This window comes from Podarcis erhardii, assembly GCF_964252035.2.
Source record: "Podarcis erhardii genome assembly, chromosome: 2".
Lineage (NCBI taxonomy): Eukaryota > Metazoa > Chordata > Lepidosauria > Squamata > Lacertidae > Podarcis > Podarcis erhardii.
Window position 1 is genome coordinate 108,121,828 of NC_138498.1, and position 23,115 is coordinate 108,144,942.

Genomic DNA, 23,115 nt, shown 5'->3' on the forward strand with positions numbered 1-23,115 from the left:
CCTGGCTGGAAGCACTGAACTGTTCGTCCTGCTGCGTTGGTACTTTTTCTCCGGAGTTGAAAAACAATCACCTGGACGTCTCCGCTGAGCATCTACTACGAAGAGGTAAGCAGAGCATTTTTCATTCATTCCTGTTTCTTAGAAAGAGGGTTTGGGAAAAGAAAGAACCAGCTGGGTCCAGGAACTGTCTTATGATTGGGAACTGCTAAGTTTTGCAGGCTGGAATTCTAAGATAGTCAGCAGGCAGGAGCTCGTTCCAAGAACGATCCCTGGAGGTAACACAGAACAACAATTTAGCACACCTCTCTATTTCATGAGCAAGTGAAATGTTGAGGGCTAGTAACTTGCAGGCTTTTTTTTTTGCTAAGCTACAGTTGACACCAGACCAGGGTGGATTTGATTTAAATCATGATTTAAATCACTAGTCAGTAAGACTTGATTTAAAACCAGAGGCTCACTATGTCAGGTTCCTACTGGAAGACCGGACAAATGCTAGAACATTAGCAGTGGCAAAGTTTTTGCAAGAACAAATGATCCCTATATTCTAAACAAAATGCTTGTTTAACCTGGAGGAAGGCTGTATAAATTGTGTATTGCTTTGTAATGATTTGTTGGGTCTCTGGACCGTAATAAAGATTGATGATGATGATGACTGATGATGATGATTTAAATCATTTTTTTTTTCCAGAAAGACTCATTCTTGCTGGTATAATCTTAACATTTACAACCAGATGAAGGTTTAATTTTTGGAATAATAAATTTTCAGAGTAGTTTTTACAGTTATATCAAAAATTAGTGATTTGGTTATACAGTGGTACCTAGGGTTACATACACTTCAGGTTATATACGCTTCAGGTTACAGACTCTGCTAACCCAGAAATAGTACCTCAGGTTAAGAAATTTGCTTCAGGATGAGAACAGAAATTGTGCTCTGGCGGCATGGCAGCAGCAGGAGGCCCCATTAGCTAAAGTGGTGCTTCAGGTTAAGAACAGTTTCATGTTAAGAACGGACCTCCGGAACGAATTAAGTACTTAACCTGAGGTACCACTGTACTATTAGAAATACAAAGACAGGTAATTATGAAATTATTGTTTATATTTGGGCAACTTTTCTGCTGTACTTTATTGGAAGGAGAAAAAAATCATTTCTTTAATAAGAATTTAAACAATTTATTTAACTAAAACAATAACATTATGCCATATGTATCCATGTTTGTTAACTGATGTGCTTAAACGATTAAAAAAACCCAAAACTTAGACTGAGTTTTAGCATACATGAAAAACCTAAAATAAATCCTTATTTCCTGATGAATAGCCTTTGGACTATACAGTGGTACCTCGGGTTACAGACGCTTCAGGTTACAGACTCCGCTAACCCAGAAATAGTACCTCGGGTTGAGAACTTTGCTTCAGGATGAGAACAGAAATTATGCAGCTGCGTCTCGGTGGCAGCAGGAGGCGCCATAGGCTAAAGTGGTGCTTCAGGTTAATAACAGTTTCAGCTTAAGAACGGACCTCCAGAACGAATTAAGTACTTAACCCAAGGTACCACTGTAATGTAATTTGAATAGAAAACTATCTTTAGAAAGATTTTTCCTCCAAAAGCATTTTATTTTAAAAATCTGATTTAAATAAAAAAAAAAATCTGATTTAAATTTAAAAAATCCGATTTTAATTAAAAAATCCGATTTTAATTTTAAAAAATCTCATTGATTTTTATCCACCCTGCACCAGACAGTGGCTGAATGCATCTGAATGCATAGAGAACACACAGACAGGCAAACCGCTTTTCTAACTATATAGCAGATACATACATGGGATGTGCTTCAAGAGGCGCTGTTTTCCCCTCAGTGAATGTGGATGCTGGATGTGAGCCAATGTATAGAATCATAGAACTGCAGAGTCCAACCCTCTACAGTGCAAGAATACGCAGCTGTCATGTATGGGGATCGGACCTGTGAACTTGGTGTCATCAGCACGACGCTCTAACCAACTGAGTTGCAAGGTTTCCCTGAAGCATCAGTTAAAATTCTCATGAAATAAATAAAATAAAGAAATTAAGGGCAGCTATGAATGTCACACTGGTGTAAGAGCAACATATCGGGGATGGGGAATGTGTAGCTATATAGAGATTGTTCCCCCGTCAGTCCCAGTCAGCATGGCCAATATATGCTTTAGTAAGGTAAAGGGACCCCTGACCATTAGGTCCAGTTGTGGCTGACTCTGGGGTTGCGGCACTCATCTCGCTTTATTGGCCGAGGGAGCCGGCGTACAGCTTCTAGGTCATGTGGCCAGCATGACTAAGCCACTTCTGGCGAACCAGAGCAGCGCACGGAAACGCCATTTACCTTCCCGCCGGAGCAGTACCTATTTATCTACTTGCACTGTAAGGTGCTTTCGAACTGCTAGGTTGGCAGGAGCAGGGACTGAGCAACGGGAGCTCACCCCGTCACGGGGATTCGAACCGCCGACCTTCTGATGGGCAAGCCCTAGGCTCTGTGGTTTAACCCACAGCGCCACCCGTGTCCCTGTTAATATATGTTTTAATGTACATCTATTATCTCATCCCAATTCTGTAGGTTTCCAAGATGGGAGAAGGACAAGGAGCAACGCAGCCTCCAGAAAATCTGAATCGTAAATATCAGTTCTTTCGCAGAATCACAGAATTGTAGAATTGGAAGGGGTCCTGAGGGTCATCTAGTTCAACCCCCTACAATGGCAGGAATCTCAACTAAACCATCCATGACAGAGGACCATCTAACTCTGCTTAAAAACTTTTGAGGATGGAGGACTTTCTGAGGGAGTCCGTTCCACTGTTGAACAGATATTGCCATCAGAGTGTTATTCCTGATGTTTAGTCAGAATCTCCTTTGTTATGGTTATATGTGGCCATTGACCTGTATTTCAAATGTAGGGAACTTTGGGCCCTCCAGATATTGTTGGGCGGTAATTCCCATCAGCTCCAGCAAGCAAAGCCAGGGGCAAAGGATTATGGGACTTGTGGTTCAGTAGCATCTGGAGGCCCAAAGACCCCACAAACATGCTGTATATCAAAGTTAGCTTGCTCTCCTCTGGTGTGCTGCAGGACTCTGTCCTATCACCGGTGTTAGGGGAATGGGGACAGTTTTACCCTCACCTATCAGCCCAGTTTCCATCACTTGTTACGTTGCCATTATCGTTCTCGAAATAAGCCTACAGTTTATGTTCGGATGAATGGATATTGGAGGGGGGTGCAATGGCCTTAGCTGCTGCGGTGGAGCTTCCCTAAAGAGGTAGCAACTATTGCAGGAGGACGTGAAAACCATGCCACTCCCACCGCAAGTTCTGTCTACATGTGTCCAGGAGTACAGCGGTACCTCGGAAGTTGAACGGAATCCGTTCCGGAAGTCCGTTCGACTTCCAAAACATTCGGAAACAAAGGCGCGGCTTCCGATTGGCTGCAGGAAGCTCCTGCAGCCAATCGGAAGTCACAGAAGTCGCCTCAGACGTCCGGGTTCCAAAGAACATTCACAAACCGGAGCCAAAATGTTTGACTCGCAAGGCGTTTGGGATCCAAGGTACAATTATACTCTTGTTAGATCAGATCAAAATCCTGTTTGCTCCAGCACTGTCTCACTGTCTCCTTCTCTCGCTTCTTCCTTTTTTCTGCTGGACTTGTAGGACTTTCTCGACTGAATATTTCATGTTTGTTCATACTTGGTCCATGGGTTGAACGCGATAAGAAATCAATGCCGATAGACTTGGCAGAGTTTAAGGAACTGGATGCCTACGCACAAAAGGTTTGCTTTGTCTTATTGTGATATGTTCAGTGTAGAATAATAGTCCAGCAAATAATCTGCTAGGATGCTCAGGTTTTCAATGGGCATTTGGAATTTGAGAGTACTTTCAGGTAGACACTCCTGATAGGAGGCAACTTATTCTGTCCACGTCGAATAACAAACTTCGTAAGTCACAATACGGTGCTCCCATTTTCTGCATGGTTAATATAAAAAGTGCCTCTTCACGAAGGCTGCAAATACCGCCCTCCACCCCGAATACCACAACTGTTGTTTATCCCTCATAGAGCTAAGATTCGCAGCACCCCTTAACTATGGTTCACAGGGTTATTTGAGGGTGGGGCTTGTGCATTAATTGTACAATATGGTGTGGAGTACGCAGTTATACAGTGGTACCTCAGGTTACATGCGCTTCAGGTTACAGACTCCACTAACCCAGAAATAGTACATGAAGTTAAGAAATTTACCTCAGAATGAGAACGGAAATCATGCTCTGGCAGTGCAGCAGCAGCGGGAGGCCCCATTAGCTAAAATGGTGCTTCAGGTTAAGAACAGTTTCAGGTTAAGAACAGACCTCCGGAACGAATTAAGTACTTAACCCAAGATACCACTGTACTTAGATATTTGGCAATAACATTGCTTTGGCAGCTGCTTTGCTTTTAAAATTAAGGTGATAACCAGTGCTATTTTTCTAGAAAAAGAGGTGCCAGAATTTACCACGAACACCTTCCTTGTTCTCTTAAAATGACAATGGCACCCAGTGGCGTAGCATGGGTTGTCAGCACCCGGGGCACTGCAGTGAGAGAGAGTGAGTGAGCCAGGTAGGGGCAGAGAGCTGCGAGTGCGAGCGCCGCCCCCCCCGATGTTGCGCCTGGTGCGGCCAGCCCCCCCTGCACCCCCCACGCTAAGCCACTGATGGCACCCACTTGAGAGGTGCTGGAACTGAATTCCTGTGAGTTCTGGCTGAAAAAAGACTCAAAAGTTAGGTGAGAATCAACAACCATGGTTGTGACTAAGTGCTGATTCCCCAATCCTGCCAGGTTCCAACAGCAGTAGCCAGGGCAGTGCCGGATTTACATATAAGCTAAACAAGCTATAGCTTAGGGCCCCACTCTCTTAGGGGCCCCCAAAAAATTTAAAAGGAAAAAAACACACACCTGGATATACATTTCCAAAATATAAGATAAAAAAACAAAATAAATCCTACATTCAGCAACAGTGTTTTGTGTTGTGTAGGCTCCTATGATGCAAGTAATGGGCCCCAACTGCTAGCCTGCTCATTTCTATATACAGGGTACAGTGGTACCTCGGGTTACATACGCTTCAGGTTACATACACTTCAGGTTACAGACTCCGCTAACCCAGAAATAGTACCTCGGGTTAAGAACTTTGCTTCAGCATGAGAACAGAAATCGTGCTCTGGCGGCGCGGCAGCAGCAGGAAGCCCCATTAGCTAAAGTGGTGCTTCAGGTTAAGAATGGACCTCTGGAACAAATTAAGTACTTAACCCGAGGTACCACTGTACCTACATTCTGCATGGACTGATTGCATGGTAACATGTACAAATGGTTTTAGATACCTATTAGGTCCATAAATTACCCTATAGCATATATTCAACACAAAAAACAGCAACAATTTGTTGTTGACAAAGGACAGCTGGACATGTAAAGGGCCCCATTACCTTCAGTAGCTTAGGGCCTCATCAAACCTGAATCCGGCTCTGAGCCAGGTCTGCCTCAGCCCCTCACCCTCCTTGCCCCACAAATGCACCCCCCATGTATGCCATTGCCCACCCACAGGTAGAATGGGGAGTTGAGCACCCCTCCACCAGCGGAAGCTGACAGGGCTGGCTGGCTGAATGCTTCCCCACAATCCAACACATGCACAACCCAGACATCACAAAGGGGATTTGGATCACAGCTGAAATTTGTGGACACTGTATGCACACTGGAAAATTGAAAGGTTAATCATGCTTCTCCCTTCAGAACTATTTTTACCGAGGGGTAAGTTTTTGGCAAATTTAATAACTGACTGATTGATTGATTGTTCAGCTCAAACACATACACTTAATCGTCTGTGCAATCCTGCACATTTGGACTCAGAAGGAAGCTCCACTGAATTCAATAGCACCGAGCGTCTTGTAAGTGCCTGTACAATTGCACCCTAAATTTTCTTTAAACAACTGGCAGCTTTAGGTAGAAGGAAGGAAGGAACTGGGTATACCGCTCCTCCATATTAACTGCTACCAAATCTACTTCCCTTTTGTGAAACAGGTGGATGTCAAGGATACTGTGGGAAACCTGGTGAGCGTCTTGCTCCAAAAAGCCCACAGTGACCTGGAGAAAGTCCGAGCCATTTGGGTGTGGATTTGCCATCATATTGGTAGGTGGAGATGCCACCTTTTGCATTCTGGCGTTCTTTTGCCTCTGACAACTGCCCACAAGTCCCCATCCTTGACCTAACTAGATAAAAGTCAGCGCTCTACAACACAAGCAGCAAAGCTGTGTGTTGGTGGCTGCTTCTTCTTTTATTTGGATAATCTGCAGTTAGGCTTGTATACACCATGCCTTTAAAGCACATTCAAAGCACATTCTTTCCCCTCAAAAGAATGATGGGCACTGTGGTTTGCTGGGAATTGTAACTCTGTGAGGGGTAAACTATAGCGCCCAGAATGCTTTGAGGGAAAGAATGTGTTTCAGATGTGCTTTAAAGGTATTGCATGCAGATAGATGAAGACACAATGAAATAGCTTTTCAATAACTCCCCGCCTGGACTACGTTGCTTCAGCTGTTTTTTCAAACCTGGTGTCCCTGCCACACCAAGTGTGACTGTTGCAGCCCCTTTTTCATTGTGCGTTGCAAACTTTGGGGTGACATTTCACAAATGTCTTTATTTCTCCAGAATATGATGAGGAAGGCTGCCGTGACAGAGAGAAGCTGGCTTTAAAGCCAGATGATGTCCTTCGGTCAGGAAAGACTATTTGTTCTGGATATTCTCTACTCTTTGCAAAGATGTGCAGGTAACTCTTTCGGCCTCAGCCATCATGGCAAACAGCTGTTATTTGGAAGGGACGGTGGGAGATCTGCAGAGCCACAGGTTCCCCACACCAGCACCAAACTATGAATGATCCTGAAGGAAACTTTTGATATATCATATGATAGCTCAGTTGGTTAGAGCATTGTGATGATAACGCCAAGATTGCAGGCTTGATCGCTGTACGGTAGGGCTGCCATATGTTTGGAATTTCCCAGATATTGCCAACATTCATCCATCGGAAATGGCGTCCAGGTGAATTCCTGGGAAGTCGGTTTAAAATGTCTAGGGAAACCTGGTTGCATGGCAGCCCATATTGGAAGTGTTGATTATTTGGAGATTTTCCCAGAAAAGCAGAACAACTTTGCCCCCCAAAAGCTCAACAACCCTACCACATGGGACAACTGCATATTCCCGGACTAGAAGAAGGCATATACAGTGGTACCTCGGGTTACATATGCTTCAGGTTACATACGCTTCAGGTTACAGACTCAGCTAACCCAGAAATAGTGCTTCAGGTTAAGAACTTTGCTTCAGGATGAGAACAGAAATTGTGCTCGGGCGGCGCGATGGCAGCAGGAGGCCCCCATTAGCTAAAGTGGTGCTTCAGGTTAAGAACGGACCTCCAGAACGAATTAAGTTCTTAACCTGAGGTACCACTGTATTCACTGGAAATCCTGCTTGGTCCCTCCCCACCAAACACTGCGTGTACATTAAAAAACCCCTTCTTGCTGCCTGAAAAGCATCAGCTAGATTCCTCACTCCTTCTTTTCAAAATATAAGCCGATTCTGCTTGTAACATGAATTTATACACCAGTGCAACATACAAACTACCATGCCTTTATAGCAGGAGTGAGGACCTGGGCCTTCCAGGTGTTGCTTAACTACAAGTCCCATCAGCCCTAGCTTGACCAATGGCAATGTCCGGAGAGCCAAAGATTCCCCCTACCTGTGATACGCAAATGAACGAGACAGGCTGCAGCCACAATTGGGCCTGTTAGCACTTAGCGAGCCATGGCTTTTCTGCAAAGGAAAGTACAGTGGTACCTCGGGTTACATATGCTTCAGGTTACACACTCTGCTAACCTAGAAATTGTGCTTCAGGTTAAGAACTTTGCTTCAGGATGAGAACAGAAATCGTGCTCTGGCGGCGCGGCGTCAGCAGGAGGCCCCATTAGCTAAAGTGGTGCTTCAGGTTAAGAACAGTTTCAGGTTAAGTACGGACCTCCGGAACGAATTAAGTACTTAACCCGAGGTACCACTGTAGTGGTCTCGTGCAGAACTTCTGTTTTCTCCATAAAAATCCCACTCTCCTTATCTCTGTTGTGGAACAAAATGAAGGATGGCCATTCCAGTCCAATAAAACAAAACAAAATAAAAGCAATGAAAGGAGCCAGACCCCTTGGCCACAAGGGTGTTCCTGAATACCTTTCTTTCCCCCTCAGTCTTGCAGGGATACGGTGTAGGTATTTGGTCGGCAGAACAAGGAACATGAAGAGGCACGCCTGGAATGCTGTTTATCTTGATGGAAAGTGGCATCTTCTGGACTGCACATGGGGAAGATGCGGGATGCTCGGCAGGTACGTTGCGGGGAAATAGAAAGCCAATCATAGTGTGGGGCACCATGATGTACAGTGGTACCTCAGGTTACATACGCTTCAGGTTACAAACTCCGCTAACCCAGATATAGTGCTTCAGGTTAAGAACTTTGCTTCAGGATGAGAACAGAAATTGTGCAGCGGCGGCACAGCGGCAGCGGGAGGCCCCATTAGCTAAAGTGGTGCCTCAGGTTAAGAACAGTTTCAGGTTCAGAACGGACCTCCGGAACAAATTAAGTACTTAACCAGAGGTACCACTGTAACCTGGTTGACTTCCTTTGTTTTCCTGGGTTTTCTGTTTGGCTTGGTCCACTTCTTGGGGTTTGTGATTGGATGGCCAAAGGGCTTTCCATTATAAGCTGGTGGAATAAGAATTACTGTAATTTTCGCTCTATAAGACGCACCCAACCATAAGACGCACCTAGTTTTTAGAGGAGGAAAACAAGGAAAAAAAAAATTCTGAATCAAATGTTGTTGAAGAGGAAGGAGGAGGGAGGATCAGGCGAAGGAGGAACCACCGATCCGTCTGCCCCTTTGGGGAAGCTGGATCTGCTGGCTGCCTAGCAGCATTGTCCCTGCTGGGGGGATCGGAGGAGGCAGGCGAGACGAAGCAACACTCTTCATTTTTTTAAAAAAATTTTATTGAGAGTTTTTTTTTATTACAATAAAGAGAAAAAACAGCATAGCAAAAAGCAAACAAAAAAGAAAAACAAACATAAAATTTAACATCATATAATAACCAACTTTTCTTCATTATTGGACTTCCTCACGTCTCTCGCTCCTACTTTCCAAATTTATAAAACTTTAACCAGCAATTTATCACCTTGTTTCCATTCTTATTGTACGCTTTTCCAATATTTTGTCCCTGACTTTGAATATTTTTATCTAGGTCTTAAATCTCTAATCTTACCATAGTATTTATTCAAAATTTATTTTTCTCATAAAATTCACTCATTCTCACAATCTTTTCACCAAATTTTATGGTGCCCTGTTATTTTCAAATCCCTCATCCTTCTTAGCACTCATACAATTTACAGTGTTTTTGTAGGTAGTCCTTGAATTTCTTCCAGTCCTCTTCCACTGCTTCCTCTCCCAGGTCTCGGATTCTGCCAGTCATTTCTGCTAGCTCCATGTAGTCCATCAGTTGCATCTGCCATTCTTCCAGCGTGGGCAAATCTTGAGTTTTCCAATATTTAGCGACAAGTATCCTTGCTGCTGTTGTTGCATACATGAAAAATGTTCGATCACTCTTCAGCGAAGCAGGAGGAGGGACGGAAAGGAGCCCTTACGGAGCCCCTTCCTTTCCTCCTCCTGCTTCGCTGAAGAGGCGCTGCTCTGCTGAACCCAGCAGAGCAAGAGGGAGAGCTGTGCAGCGCCTCTTGGTCCACTGGCTTCCCAGCGAAGCAGAATGAGGGACGGAAGGGGCTCCGTAAGGGCTCCCTTCCGTCCCTCCTCCCGCTTCGCTGGGAAGGCAGCAGACCAAGAGGCGCTGCGCAGCTCTCCCTCTTGCTCTGCTGGCTTCAGCGACAGCTGCGCAGCCTGCATTCGCCCCATAAGACGCACACACATTTACCCTTACTTTTTAGGAGGAAAAAAGTGTGTCTTATAGAGTGAACAATATGGTAAGCCATTGGCATGGAACGTCACAGTGGCGGGGGAAACAAGGAAACTCCACCACCCTCTATCTTCTCAAATGGTTCATTTGAGTATGTTGGGCTATGCGTGCAAGATTTGGGGGTTCTGGAGGTGGTTCATTCATTGCAACACAGCAGACCTCTTCAATCTGGTGCCCTGCAGCTGTTTTCAACTCCCATCACCCAGTGCTGGATTTATATATGAGCTAAACAAGCTATAGTTTAGGGCCCCGCTCTCTTGGGGGCCTCCCAAAAATGTAAAGGAAACAAAAACTGGACGTACATTTCCAAGATAAAAGATAAAAAACAAATAAAATAAAACCTACATACAGCAACAGTGTTTTGTTTTGTTTTGTTTTGTGTTGTGTGGGTGCCCATGATCTAAGTAACAGGCCCCGCCTGCTAACCTGCTCCCTAAAATATCACTGGTTTGCTCATTTCTATATACAGCTGGACATATAAAGGGCCCCATTACCTTCAGTAGCTTAGGGCCTCATCAAACCTAAATCTGGCCCTGCCATCACCCCTGACCATTGGACATGCTATCTGGGATTGATGGGATACAGCGTTCAGTATCATCTGGAAGGATTCAGTATCATCTGGAAGGCTAGTTTAGAGTCTCCCCCAAAGCCTAAACTGTGGCTAATGTTGACTATGGTTTTTTTTAAACAAGCTAGCTTGATACGCTATGGTTTGAATTTGTCAGTCCATCTGATGTGGGCGAGAAGAGAAGTTGTAGGTGCTTGAAACCAGGAGCTAGTTTCCAAACCTTTCATAGCCAAGAGAGGAAGGAGGTGGGGGAAAGTGGGAGCCCGGGGCTCACATTGGTTCATTCTCAGCATTCTAAACTGTGGTTTCACTTGCCATCTGAACTGTGCCTGTAAGCATTCTAACGCTGCTCCTTGTCCTTTTGCAGATGCAACGACTACTACTTCCTTACTCATCCTGTTCTGTTTGTTGAGAATCACCTCCCGGATGACCCCAAGTGGCTGCTTCTCAAACAGATAATGATGTGTGCAGCAGTTGCATTTATTTCCAAAAGAAAGGCGCAAAATTAAGTACAGTGGACACTTGGGTTGCGGACGTGATCTGTGCGGGATGCACGTTCGCAACCCGCATCACTCGCAACCCGCCTCTGCACATGCACAGGTTGCGATTTAGCACTTCTGTGCAGGCGCAAAGCGCGATTTGGCACTTCTGCGCATGTGCAAAGCACAATTTAGCTCTTCTGCGCATGCGCGGCTGCCGACACCCAGAAGTAACCCGTTCTGGTACTTCTGGGTTTCGGCGGTCCGCAACCGAAAAAACACCACCTGAAGCGTCTGTGACCTGAGGTATGACTGTATGTTGGAAATCCTCGTGTAAATTTCTGATGCTCTTGAAGAAAAGCCCTGCACTTTGCTGGATCATAGGTCAACGAATAGGTGAAAGAAGAAACATTCTAGGCTTTTGATGGAGATCTTTTTACTCTTTAAAATTTATTATTATTATTATTATTATTACTCTTTAAAATCAAGGTGTGTTTGTACTGTCTGATTTGCTGCCCTCTTATACTTGTAAATCTTGCTGTCTGAAAATATAATCCTTTCATTTTCATTTCATTGCAATAAACCAATTTTTCTTTCTTCCTCCTGTGTGTGAACTTATTGAGACATAACATTAAGCATGAATTCATAACAGACACGTGTTTAACTCCAGTAAAAGATCCTAAAACTCTTGGGAGCATGCATAGAAATATGTGTGCGTGATCGACTTGCGTACAGGTCCAGACACACATTTCGTAGCAGTATGTTTTCCTGGAGTTATTACAGTATTTGCCTTTTAGTATGAGGGTGAAATTTTCTGCACTGGACCCACTCCCAAACTGCTTTCTGTTGCATGAAGAAAACATGTCATTTTCCAGGCTGATCTTTAAAACCCTAAATAGCCTCCTTCACTGAGGTCCAGCTCCGACGGCCTTCTGGCGGTTCCCTCACTACGAGAAGTTACAGATGTCAAGGAAATAAACAACTACCTGACATTTAGAAGACACTTGAAGGCAGCCCTGTTTAAGGAAGTTTTTAATTTTTGATGTTTTATCGTGTTTTTAATATTCTGTTGGGAGCCGTCCAGAGTGGCTGGGGAAACCCAGCCAGATGGGCGGGGTCTAAATAATAAATGACGATGATGATGATGATGAAGAAGTCAGCAGGACATATCCACCCCTCCTCACATTTTTTAAATGGCTTCTGTATTTGGCTAATTTTCTTACCTTTGAAAAAAATAATTATTTTTTTGCTCTTTCATACCTTCAGGAGCTTTTCCCCTGAAAGGAAATTGAGCAAGATAAAAATTTTCTTCTTTTAAGAGATAAAAGTGCTTTAATTTTCCCAAAGAAGGTTCATTTTGTTAAATAAAGATCCACATGAAGGTATTTGAATTTTGCTTGAATGGCAAACTCACGTGGAGAGGCCTTGATAGAACACGGTTGTTTACAAAGGCACATTTCAGCAGTATTGGGTGCTTGTTCCCTGCGGCAAGGCAAGAAACCTCCAGCTCCTAAGGTCACATTTTGTATCTTTAGAGCAGGGATGGGGAACGTCCGACCCCTGGGTAAATCTTGCCCCCACTTCAACATTTGGGCCATATGACCATTCTTGGCAAACCATGGCCAACCCCCTCTACACCTGCTGTCATCCAGGTATGAGTGGGGCTTGACTGATAGGGTTGTGGCTTTCCAAAGCTGCTTTGTGCAGCTCCCAAAATATCTGCCAGCCTGCTGGTTGTTAGGGGCCTCTGAAGCAATGCAGAAAGCAGGGACCCATTGCTAAGCAGGATTGCTCCCCCTTCATATCAGCTGATCTAAGGGGCAAACAAGCCTAGTGTGTTCGGCTGAGCCATGGCGCTCCTGGCAGAGAGCTCTCTGGTGTGCCAAAACTCAGCACTAAGCAAGATTGTGCCCACGCCCCTCATTAGGAGAGGGGGAGATCCTTCTTAGTGCTGGTTCAGCAGAGAGATTGGGCAAGCCAGGCACCCTGCAGGGAGCTCACAGGCACTCCTGAACTGAGCCCTTAAAAAGGAAGGAGAGAGAGAAGTCTCTTTTCTTCCCCTTGAAGTTCAATCTTGCTGTGCTCTTAAAGAGAGAGGTGGAGACTCCCAAAGGCTTCTCCCCCGCTCCTGTTATGCCTGATCTAATTGCAATGCTAAAACCAGTCCTTATAGTCCTTTCCCCTCTTCCCTTTTAGGTCTTAAGGAACACGGGTGGTGCTGTGGTCTAAACCACTGAGCCTCTTGGGCTTGCCAATTGAAAGGTTGGTGGTTCGAATCCCCGCGATGGGGTGAGCTCCCGTTGCTCTGTTCGAGCTCCTGCCAACCTAGCAGTTCGAAAGCACCTCAAAGTGCAACTAGATAAATAGGTACCACTGCGGCGGAAACGTAAACAGCGTTTCTGCGCACACTGGTTTCCGTCACGGTGTTCCGTTGCGCCAGAAGCGGTTTAGTCTTGCTGGCCACATGACCCAGAGAGCTGTCTGTGGACAAACGCTGGCTCTCTTGGCCTGAAAGTGAGATGCTCGGTCCCTGCTCCTGCCAACCTAGCAGTTTGAAAGCACATCAAGTGCAAGTAGATAAATAGGTACAGCTCCGGCGGGAAGGTAAACAGCGTTTCTCTGTGCTGCTCTGGTTCGCCAGAAGCGGCTTAGTCATGCTGGCCACATGACCCGGAAGCTGTACGCCAGCTTCCTCGGCCAATAAAGCGAGATGAGTGCCGCAACCCCAGAGTCGGCCACAACTGGACCTAATGGCCAGGGGTCCCTTTACCTTTAATAGAGGGTTAGGCAAATTCATGGAGAAGAGAGCTATCCATGGCTATAAGCCAAGGAGGCAGCAAGGCTTCTGAATACCAGCTGCTGGAGATCACAGGAGGAGAGAGGGCTCTTGTGCACAGATCCTGCTTGCAGTTGCTGCTATCCCATGGGCCACTGTGAGAACAAGAGGCTGTTCTTATGGAGGAGAGGAAATGAGCAACAGAGACACCTGCCGTATCTTTGTTCCCCCACGCTGGGAGCTTGGACACACTCCAGCTAAAAACATCTAATGATTTCTGTTTGTTTTCACTTCACAGGTGCCATTCCTGCTACTCCTCTGTCCTAATTGCCAAGGTCTCAAGGAGGGTGGTGGTGTTGGCAACCTCAGATCAAACCACGCTCTGCCCTCACCTTCACCCTCACTTTGGCACTTTGTTCCTGGATGAAAGCGCTTAATTGTTCGTCCTGCAGCAATACTTTTTCCTCCAAAGCAGAAAAATAATCACTCGGACGTCTTCTGCATCAAAAAGGTAACCAAGGCATCTTAATTTGCTTGCGTTTCTTTGAAAGAGGGTTTGGGAAACTCAACAACTCACTGGGGTTGGGAACTGTCTAATTACTAGTAACTAGTGAAATTTGATGGGATTCTAGGCAGGAGCTGATTGCAGGCACAGTCCCTGCAGGGTAAACAACCCAGCGGAGAAGGTGTTGACGCTTACACAGTTAAATAAAAGAGCAGACTTCTGACTGTAAAGAAAACAAATCCCTTGTCTTATTAGCGTACAAAACGTAATGGGATCATTAAATTATATTTGAGTGTATGGTGTAGAACGTATACTGATGTTATCTAGAAAATGTAATTCATGGGAATTCATACAAAATAAAATATTTGAAAGTAAGGCACCTTAAAAGGTAAAGGGACCCCTGGCCATTAGGTCCAGTCGTGACCGACTCTGGGGTTGCGGCACTCATCTCGCTTTATTGGGCGAGGGAGCTGGCATACAAATTCCAGGTCATGTGGCCAGCATGACTAAGCCGCTTCTGGCGAACCAGAGCAGCGCATGGAAACGCCGTCTATCTTCCTGCTGGAGCGGTACCGATTTATCTACTTGCACTTTGATGTGCTTTCGTACTGCTAGGTTGGCAGGAGCAGGGACCGAGCAACGGGAGCTCACCCCATTGCGGGAATTTGAACCACCGACCTTCTGATCAGCAAGTCCTAGGCTCTGTGGTTTAACCCACAGAGCCACCCGTGTCCCTCTAAGGCACCTTACACATGATTAAATTCAAAGGCGATTTGGCATTTCTTCATGACATAGACTAGCAAAACCATCATTTTCAAGACACAAGCCTAGTAGATCTGGAACTAATACCTGATGATCTGATAAAATCGAGACTCTTTACTTGTACTTTGTTATTTTAACTCATGTGCAACTACTCATTCTACATGCCTATTTTATAGTTTTGTTTTTCACCTTTTGATTTCCTCCTGTTATAACTGTCCTCTCTGTTTGGGACTGAACAAGGGATCTTCTGCTCTGCCACTAAGCTGCAAACCTTTCCCTAAAGGCAGAATTCAGTGAAGTGGCTGAAGCTCAAACGACAACATGATGCTCAGGCAATTGCCTTCCCCTCTGCAACATCCTTTTTTGTGTTTCCACTCCTAGGGAACGTGCCGTAAGGTTTCAGACCATCTTCCATTGCCATCTTGTGGCCAATAGGAATTCAAATAGGTGCTTGGGTGTTGTTTTGTTTAAAAAGAAGTACAGTGGTACCTTGGTTCTCAAACACCTTAGTACTCAAACAACTTGGAACTCAAACACTGCAAACCTGGAAGTAAGTGTTCCAGTTTGCAAACTTTCTTCAGAAGCTGAATGAGCTCCATTCCGTTTTGAGTGTTACGCTGAGGTCTGTCTGTTTTTGCTATTTATTTTACGTTTTTGTTTTGGGGGCTTTTTTGTTTTGGTTTTTGTGACTGTGTGGAACCCAGTTCAGCTACTGATGGATTGACTGTGTGACTGCAGTACATTGTTTATTGCTTTCATTTTATGGATCGATGGTCTCGTTAGATAGTAAAATTCATGTTAAATTGCTGTTTTGGGGGTTGTTTTTAAAAGTCTGGAACGGATTAATCCATTTTGCATTACTTTCTATGGGAAAGCACGCCTTGGTTTTGGAACACTTTGGTTTTGGAACAGACTTCCAGAACGGATTAAGTTTGAGAACCAAGGTACCACTGTATTCATTCCTTTTTGTAAATGGCTTTTATATTTACCTTTAAGGTCAAGTGGTATATAAACTTTATAAACCCAATTACAGTGGTACCTCAGCTTACAGATGCTTCAGGTTACAGATGCTTCAGGTTACAGACTCCCCTAACCCAGAAATAGTACCTCGGGTTAAGAACTTTGCTTCAGGATGAGGACAGAAATCGTGCGGCGGCAGCAGGAGGCCCCATTAGCTAAAGTGGTGCTTCAGGTTAAGAACAGTTTCAGGTTAAGAACGGACCTCCAGAATCAATTAAGTACTTAACCTGAGGTACCACTATAATAAAAATGGATATGCTCGGGGGGGGCAGGATGAGGAGATACCTTGCTGAAACACCAAGCTTGCAGGTTGATTGGGTAAATAAATCTCCCTACTCTTAGCATTTGGAGCTGGATGTTGGCAGAAGCTGAACGGAAGCAGAATCCCTTTTGGAGGAAAGCACTTGACCCTGGCTACAGTCAGGAAAATAAGAGACCTAATATTTATTATTGGAAATACCTGTGTGATAGGAAAGATTCTAGATCTGTCTGGCTAAGGTGGAGGTGTGATAAGCATATGTTTGGTCTTGCAACTCAAACAAAGTGTGCTCCCGTTATGTATGGCATCATGGAGGAGGAAGGGAAGGAGGAAGGAGGTGAGATCAGCAACTCTGTGATTGTCAGTGTAACATCGAGGGCTTATCCACACTTACATTTTCCTTCCCGGTATGGTCTGTGCTTTATAGCTCTGTGAGCACTCTTTTTTTGCCCCAGAACATTCCCCTAAAAACCTGCTCTTTGGTGCTAATTCAGAGCAAATGTCAATCTGCAGAAAACCCAAACTGAAGTTTGTGCAAGTTTAACCTGGCCAGTCTTTACAATACAGTGGTACCTCGGGTTAAGTAAAGTACTTAATTGGTTCCGGAGGTCCGTTCTTAACCTGAAACTGTTCTTAACCTGAAGCACCACTTTAGCTAATGGGGGCCTCCCGCTGCCCCTGCCCCTGCCCCGCCGTAGCACGATTTCTGTTCTCATCCTGAAGCAAAGTTCTTAACCTGAAGCACTATTTCTGGGTTAGTGGAGTCTGTAACCTGATGTGTATGTAACCTGAAGCGTATGTAACCTGAGGTACCACTGTACAATGTCCCAGAAAGTCTTTGCAACTCAATGAAGCATCAGCTGTCTCCCAAGCCAGTGCTCTGTCTCACCTGCGCAAGCACAGCTCCACTGCCAGGATGACGACTCTGTGGGATGATGGAAATTGCGATATATGCTTTCATGTGCATCTTGTCTCATCCCAACAGTAGCGATTTTGTAGGCTTTCCAGGAGAAGGAGGAAGATCAATGGCGCTTGAGAAAAAAGATCTGTACGGTAAATATAACTTCTTTGTTATGGCTATAAAGGACCCCTGACCACTAGGTCCAGTCATGGCCGACTCTGGGGTTGCGGCGCTCATCTCGCTTTATTGGCCGAGGGAGCCAGCATACAGCTTCCGGGTCATGTGGCCAGCATGACTAAGCCACTTCTGGCAAACCAGAGCAGCGCACGAAAACGCCGTTTACCTTCCCGCCGGAGCGGTACCTATTTATCTACTTGCATTTTGATGTGCTTTCAAACTGCTAGGTTGGCAGGAGCAGGGACTGAGCAACGGGAGCTCACCCCGTCGCGGGGATTCGAACCGCGACCTTCTGATCAGCAAGGTTTAACCCACAGCGCCACCTGCGTCCCGTTATTATGGCTATATATGGCTATATTTTAGTTGTGGGGAACGTTTGGCCCTCCAGATGTTGCTGGACTACAACTGCCAACAGCCTCAGCAAGCATGGTCAGTCGCAAGGAATAATGGGAGCTGTATATCATAGTAGCAGAGAAAGCAGTTTTCATGAGAGCCCGTCCACACCTCTTGAGATGTTCTGGGAACAAGGCTTGCATGGTAAAAATTAGATACACCATACATTTAACGCCAAGGCCAGCCCTAACATTAGGCAGTGAGAGGGCCATTTCGGGCTTCAGATATTCCTGGGTGGGTGGAGGGAAGAGAAGACACATCCCTACATACTATTATGTTTGCCCTACGTCCACTAGGTTAGCCTGCTCTCAGGTATGGTGAAGGATTTTGTCCCATCACCACCGTTTGGTTTTTGCAAGTGGAATGGGGTTTCTGTATGTGGCATGTGGGTGGGTACATTTTATCCATCACCTCAAGCAGCCCTGTTTGTGTCACCATTATAGTTCCCGAAATGAAACTACAGTTAACGTCCTGGTGAATGAATACTGTAGATAGGTCTGAGAACAGATCAAAATCCACGTCTTCCATGTTTCTTCCTAGATTATCCTTGGGATGAATGCAATGAGAAATCGATAGAAATAGACTTGACGCAGTTTGAGGAACTCGATGCCTATGCACAGAAGGTATGCTGTTTCTTATTGTGATATATTTACAAGTGGAGTAATAGTCCTGCCTATCAGGGTTTTTTTTAAACGTGGATTTGGATTCTAAGAGTACCTTCAAGTGTGCTCTCCTGAGAAGAGGCAGCTTCTTATGTCCATGATGAAGGCCACAATGGGAAGCATCATGAGTCACAAGACTCTGTTTTGCGCATGATTAACACAAGAAAAGGGACTGTTCATGTAGGCTGAAATTTATTATTTATATTCCGCCCATCTGACTGGGTTTCCCCAGCCATTCTGGGTGGCTTCCAACAAAAAATTAAAAATACATTAAAACACAAGTCATTAAAAACCAGGGAACCAGGCAGAGGGTCTTCTCGGTGGTGGCACCTGCCCTGTGGAACGCCCTCCCATCAGATGTCAAGGAAATAAGCAACTATCTGACTTTTAGAAGACATCTGAAGGCAACCTTGTTTTAATGTTTGATGTTCTGTTTTTTAATTATTATTATTCATATTCTGTTGGGAGCTGCCCAGAATGGCTGGGGAAACCCAGCCAGATAGACAGCATATAAATTTATGATGATGATGATGATGAATCCAGGAGTACCCCCAACTATTACCTGGCTCCTTCAGGGGGAGTGCAACCACATCCAGAACAGGAAACCTGTCAATTTCTAGAACATGAGAACCACCCACCAAGATACTCCATCGCCCCAGGATGCAAACACAGTTTATTGTCCTCCATCTAGTCCACCACTGCATCCCGACACTGACCCATTCTAACTGCTACCAAATCTATTTACCTTTTGTGAAACAGGTGAATGTCAAGGATAGCGTGGAAAACCTGGTGAGCGTCTTGCTCCAAAAAGCCCACAGTGACCTGGAGAAAGTCCGAGCCATTTGGGTGTGGATTTGCCATCATATAGGTGATTTGTCACACAATAAACTTTTGTTATTTTGTTAAGGGAAAAAGACATATGCTCATTGAACTGATTGCTCACTCGCATCTTCTGAATGTTTGTAACCCACACGTGACTCTTGCAGACCCTTGTTCACTATGCATTTCATGCTCTGGGGTGATATTTCATAAATGTGTTTATTTCTCTAGAATATGATATGGAAGCCTTCTATGACGAAGCCAAGAGGACTTCAGAGGCAGCAGATGTCCTGCAGTCAGGGAAAGGAATTTGTACAGGATATTGTGGACTCTTTGAAGAAATGTGCAGGTGACTTCTTTCAGCCCCAGTTATCGGGTCAAGCAGTGGTTTCGTGGCAGGGATGATGGGAGCCACAGGTTCCCCAACCCTCCTCAATGGTTTGAATGTTCCTGAAGCAAATTTGCATATATAGGGTTGTGTTGAATTAAGCTTTGAGCAGATCCACTGAAATCAATGGACTGTTTCTTTGGGAGAGGGGGCGGGCAGGTGTGGTGGACACCCTGGTCCTGAATGGGATAACTGGACCAGGTGCAAAGAAAGGACCGCCATGCTTATATAGCAGGCATGCGGAACCTTTGGCCCTCCAGATGTTGCTCAGCTGCAACTCCCATCAGGCCAAGCAAGCTTAGCCAATGGCCAGAAATGACGGGAGCTATACTTCAGCAACATCTGGATGGTCAAAGATTTCCTACATCTGTAATATGAAACAAAACAAAATAAATAAAATTAAATTTAAAAATATAAAGAAATTCCCTCCAGTAGCATCTTAGAGACCAACTAAGTTAGCTATTGGTATGAGATTTCATGTGCATGCACACTTTTTCAGATACCACACAAAAGTTCATACCAATAACTAACTTAAAGGGACCCCTGAGCATTTGGTCCAGTTGTGACCAACTCTGGGGTTGCGGCACTCATCTCGCTTTATTGGCCGAGGGAGCGTACAGCTTCCGGGTCATGTGGCCAGCATGACTAAGCCGCTTCTGGTGAACCAGAGCAGCGCACGGAAATGCTGTTTCCCACCAGAGCGGTACCTTCCCACCGGAGCGGTACCTATTTATCTACTTGCACTTTGACGTGCTTTTGAACTGCTAGGTTGGCAGGAGCTGGGACCGAGCAACGGGAGCTCACCCTGTCGGGGGGAGATTCAAACCGCTGACCTTCTGATCGGCAAGTCCTAGGCTCTGTGGTTTAACCTACAGTGCCACCCGTTTCCCTAATAACTAACTTAGTTGGTTTCTAGGGTGCTACTGGAAGGAATTTTTTAATTTAATTTAATTTGTTTTGTTTTGTTTCGACTACGGCAGACCAACACGGCTACCTACCTGTAACTTGTAATATGAAAGAAAGAAATGAGGCAGGCTGTGGTCACAGTTGGGTCTGTTAGCACTACTGAGCCATGGCTTTTCTGAAAAGGAAAGTAGTGGTCCCAGGTGACACTCAAAATAATTCTATTTTCTCCATCAAAATCCCACAATGCACACCCCTAACAAGGCAGACCAGACAGGACAAGCACAAGTGTGAAATGCAATGAGCCGGAAAGGCTGTTGTTTGGCTTCTGAAAACAGCAAAGTGAAGGAGGATCTTGTTCAAAACGAAAATCAGCGAAAGCAGCCGCAGTCCCTTGATCACAATGCTGTTCCTGAATACCTTTTTTCCCTTCTCAGTGTTGCAGGGATACAGTGCAAGACGTTGTCAGGCTACTGCATAGGGTATGGATACGAAGCAGAACAGGTCATTGAGGAATATAACAGTCATGTCTGGAGCACTGTTCATCTCGATGGAAGGTGGCACCTTTTGGACAGTACGTGGGGAAGTGGCTGCGTGGATGACAAGGGCAACTTCACTTTCAGGTATGTTGTTAGGCAGAAAGAAGAAGAAGAAGAGTTTGGATTTGATATCCCGCTTTATCACTACCTGAAGGAGTCTCCAAGCGGCTAACATTCTCCTTTCCCTTCCTCCCCCACAAGAAACACTCTGTGAGGTGAGTGGGGCTGAGAGACTTCAAAGAAGTGTGACTGGCCCAAGGTCACCCAGCAGCTGCATGTGGAGGAGCGGAGACGCGAACCCGGTTCACCAGATTACAAGTCTATCGCTCTTAACCACTACACCACACTGGCTCTCACCAGTGTGGGACACAACGAAGGCATAGCTCAATTCCGTTGCTTCTAGAGAACTTTCCCCACCCCCCTTAGACTACATCTCAGAGTTGGTGATTTGACAGCCACAGGGCTGACTATTATATTCCAGCTAGAATTATTATGAATTATTATATGCATCTAGAATTAAGCCATTGGCATGGCGTGTCACGGTGGCAGGGAGATTATGTAAACTCCTCCAACCATCCATTTATCCTCTTGAGTGGTTCTAGAGTGTTACATTTACCCTGGTGATCCTGGAAGCTGGGTTGTTGTTTGTCAACCTAGTGCTGTGTTGGACTACAACTCCCACTGCTCCTAGCTGGGTTTGATGGGATTTAGAGTTCGGCAACATCTAGAGCAGCGGTTCTCAACTTGTGGGTCCCCAGATGTTGTTGGACTGCAACTCCCATCATCCCTGAGCTCTGGCCTTGCTAGCTGGGGGTGATGGGAGTTGTAGTTCAACAACATCTGGGGACCCACAGGTTGAGAAAGGCTGGTCTAGAGGGAATTAGATCACGGAAGGGTCATACAGACCTTTAACTGTGGCTAATGTTAGCCATGGTTTGTTTAAACAAGCTAGCTAGCTAAACGATAGTTCGAAGATGGCTTGTCAAACCATAGTTAACATAAAGTGCTGTTTGTCGGATTTGGGTGAGACAACAAACTTTGGTTAATCTAAACCAGGAGGTCGTTTCCAAACCCTTTGCAGGTGGGCAGGGATGGAGGGGGGTGGGAAGAGTGTGAGCCTGAGGCCCGCTACGGCTCATTCTCAACATGCTAAATTATAGGTAAAGGTAAAGGGACCCCTGACCATTACGTCCAGTCGTGACCGAATCTGGGGTTGCGGCGCTCATCTCGCTTTATTGGCCGAGGGAGCCGGTGTACAGCTTCCGGGTCATGTGGCCAGCATGACTAAGCCGCTTCTGGTGAACCAGAGCAGCGCATGGAAACGCCGTTTACCTTCCCACTGCAGCGGTACCTATTAATCTACTTGCACTTCTTGGCATGCTTTTGAACTGCTAGGTTGGCAGGAGCAGGGACCGAGCAACGGGAGCTTACCCCGTCGCGGGGATTCGAACAGCCGACCTTCTGATCAGCAAGCCCAAGAGGCTCAGTGGTTTAGACCACAGTGCCACCCGCATCCCTTATGCTAAATTATAGTTCTACTTGAAATCTGAATTGGGCATGTAAATATTCCACACACATTCTTCTACCGCTTTGCCTGCTTCACCCTGGTTCTGATTTCAGAAACGTTATGAAAGCTTGCATGATTCCACGGTCTTCTTTTGCAGATACAGTGAGTTTTACTTCCTTACCCATCCTGCTCTGTTTATTGAGGATCACTTCCCAGATGACCCCAGGTGGCAGCTTCTGAAACAGACATTAAGGCTGAATATGGACGGATGTGACAACTAAAATATGCCTGAGTTTTATTCTGTAGGACTGACTGACTGGAAGATCCACCGAAACATCACTCACTGAAATATGTAAAATTGATTAGAAGCATCTATCCAGAACACAGTTGCATTGGCAATCAGTCTCGTTTTTCAAAAGGGAAGGACTGTGTCGC

General features: G+C 45.4%; 1 protein-coding gene across 1 annotated transcript; it reads left to right on the plus strand.

Annotated features, from left to right (window-relative positions):
• On the plus strand, positions 1-22,961 carry LOC309335179 (kyphoscoliosis peptidase-like; the record flags this gene model as incomplete). The annotated part of the gene is made up of 7 exons (XM_081850054.1): positions 1-105; positions 2,580-2,634; positions 3,661-3,779; positions 19,284-19,392; positions 19,575-19,692; positions 21,072-21,257; positions 22,838-22,961. Exons 2-7 carry the CDS (start codon positions 2,589-2,591, stop codon positions 22,959-22,961), a joined length of 702 nt encoding a protein of 233 aa, XP_081706180.1. The 5' UTR covers positions 1-105; positions 2,580-2,588.
• Positions 22,962-23,115: the final 154 nt, after the last annotated feature.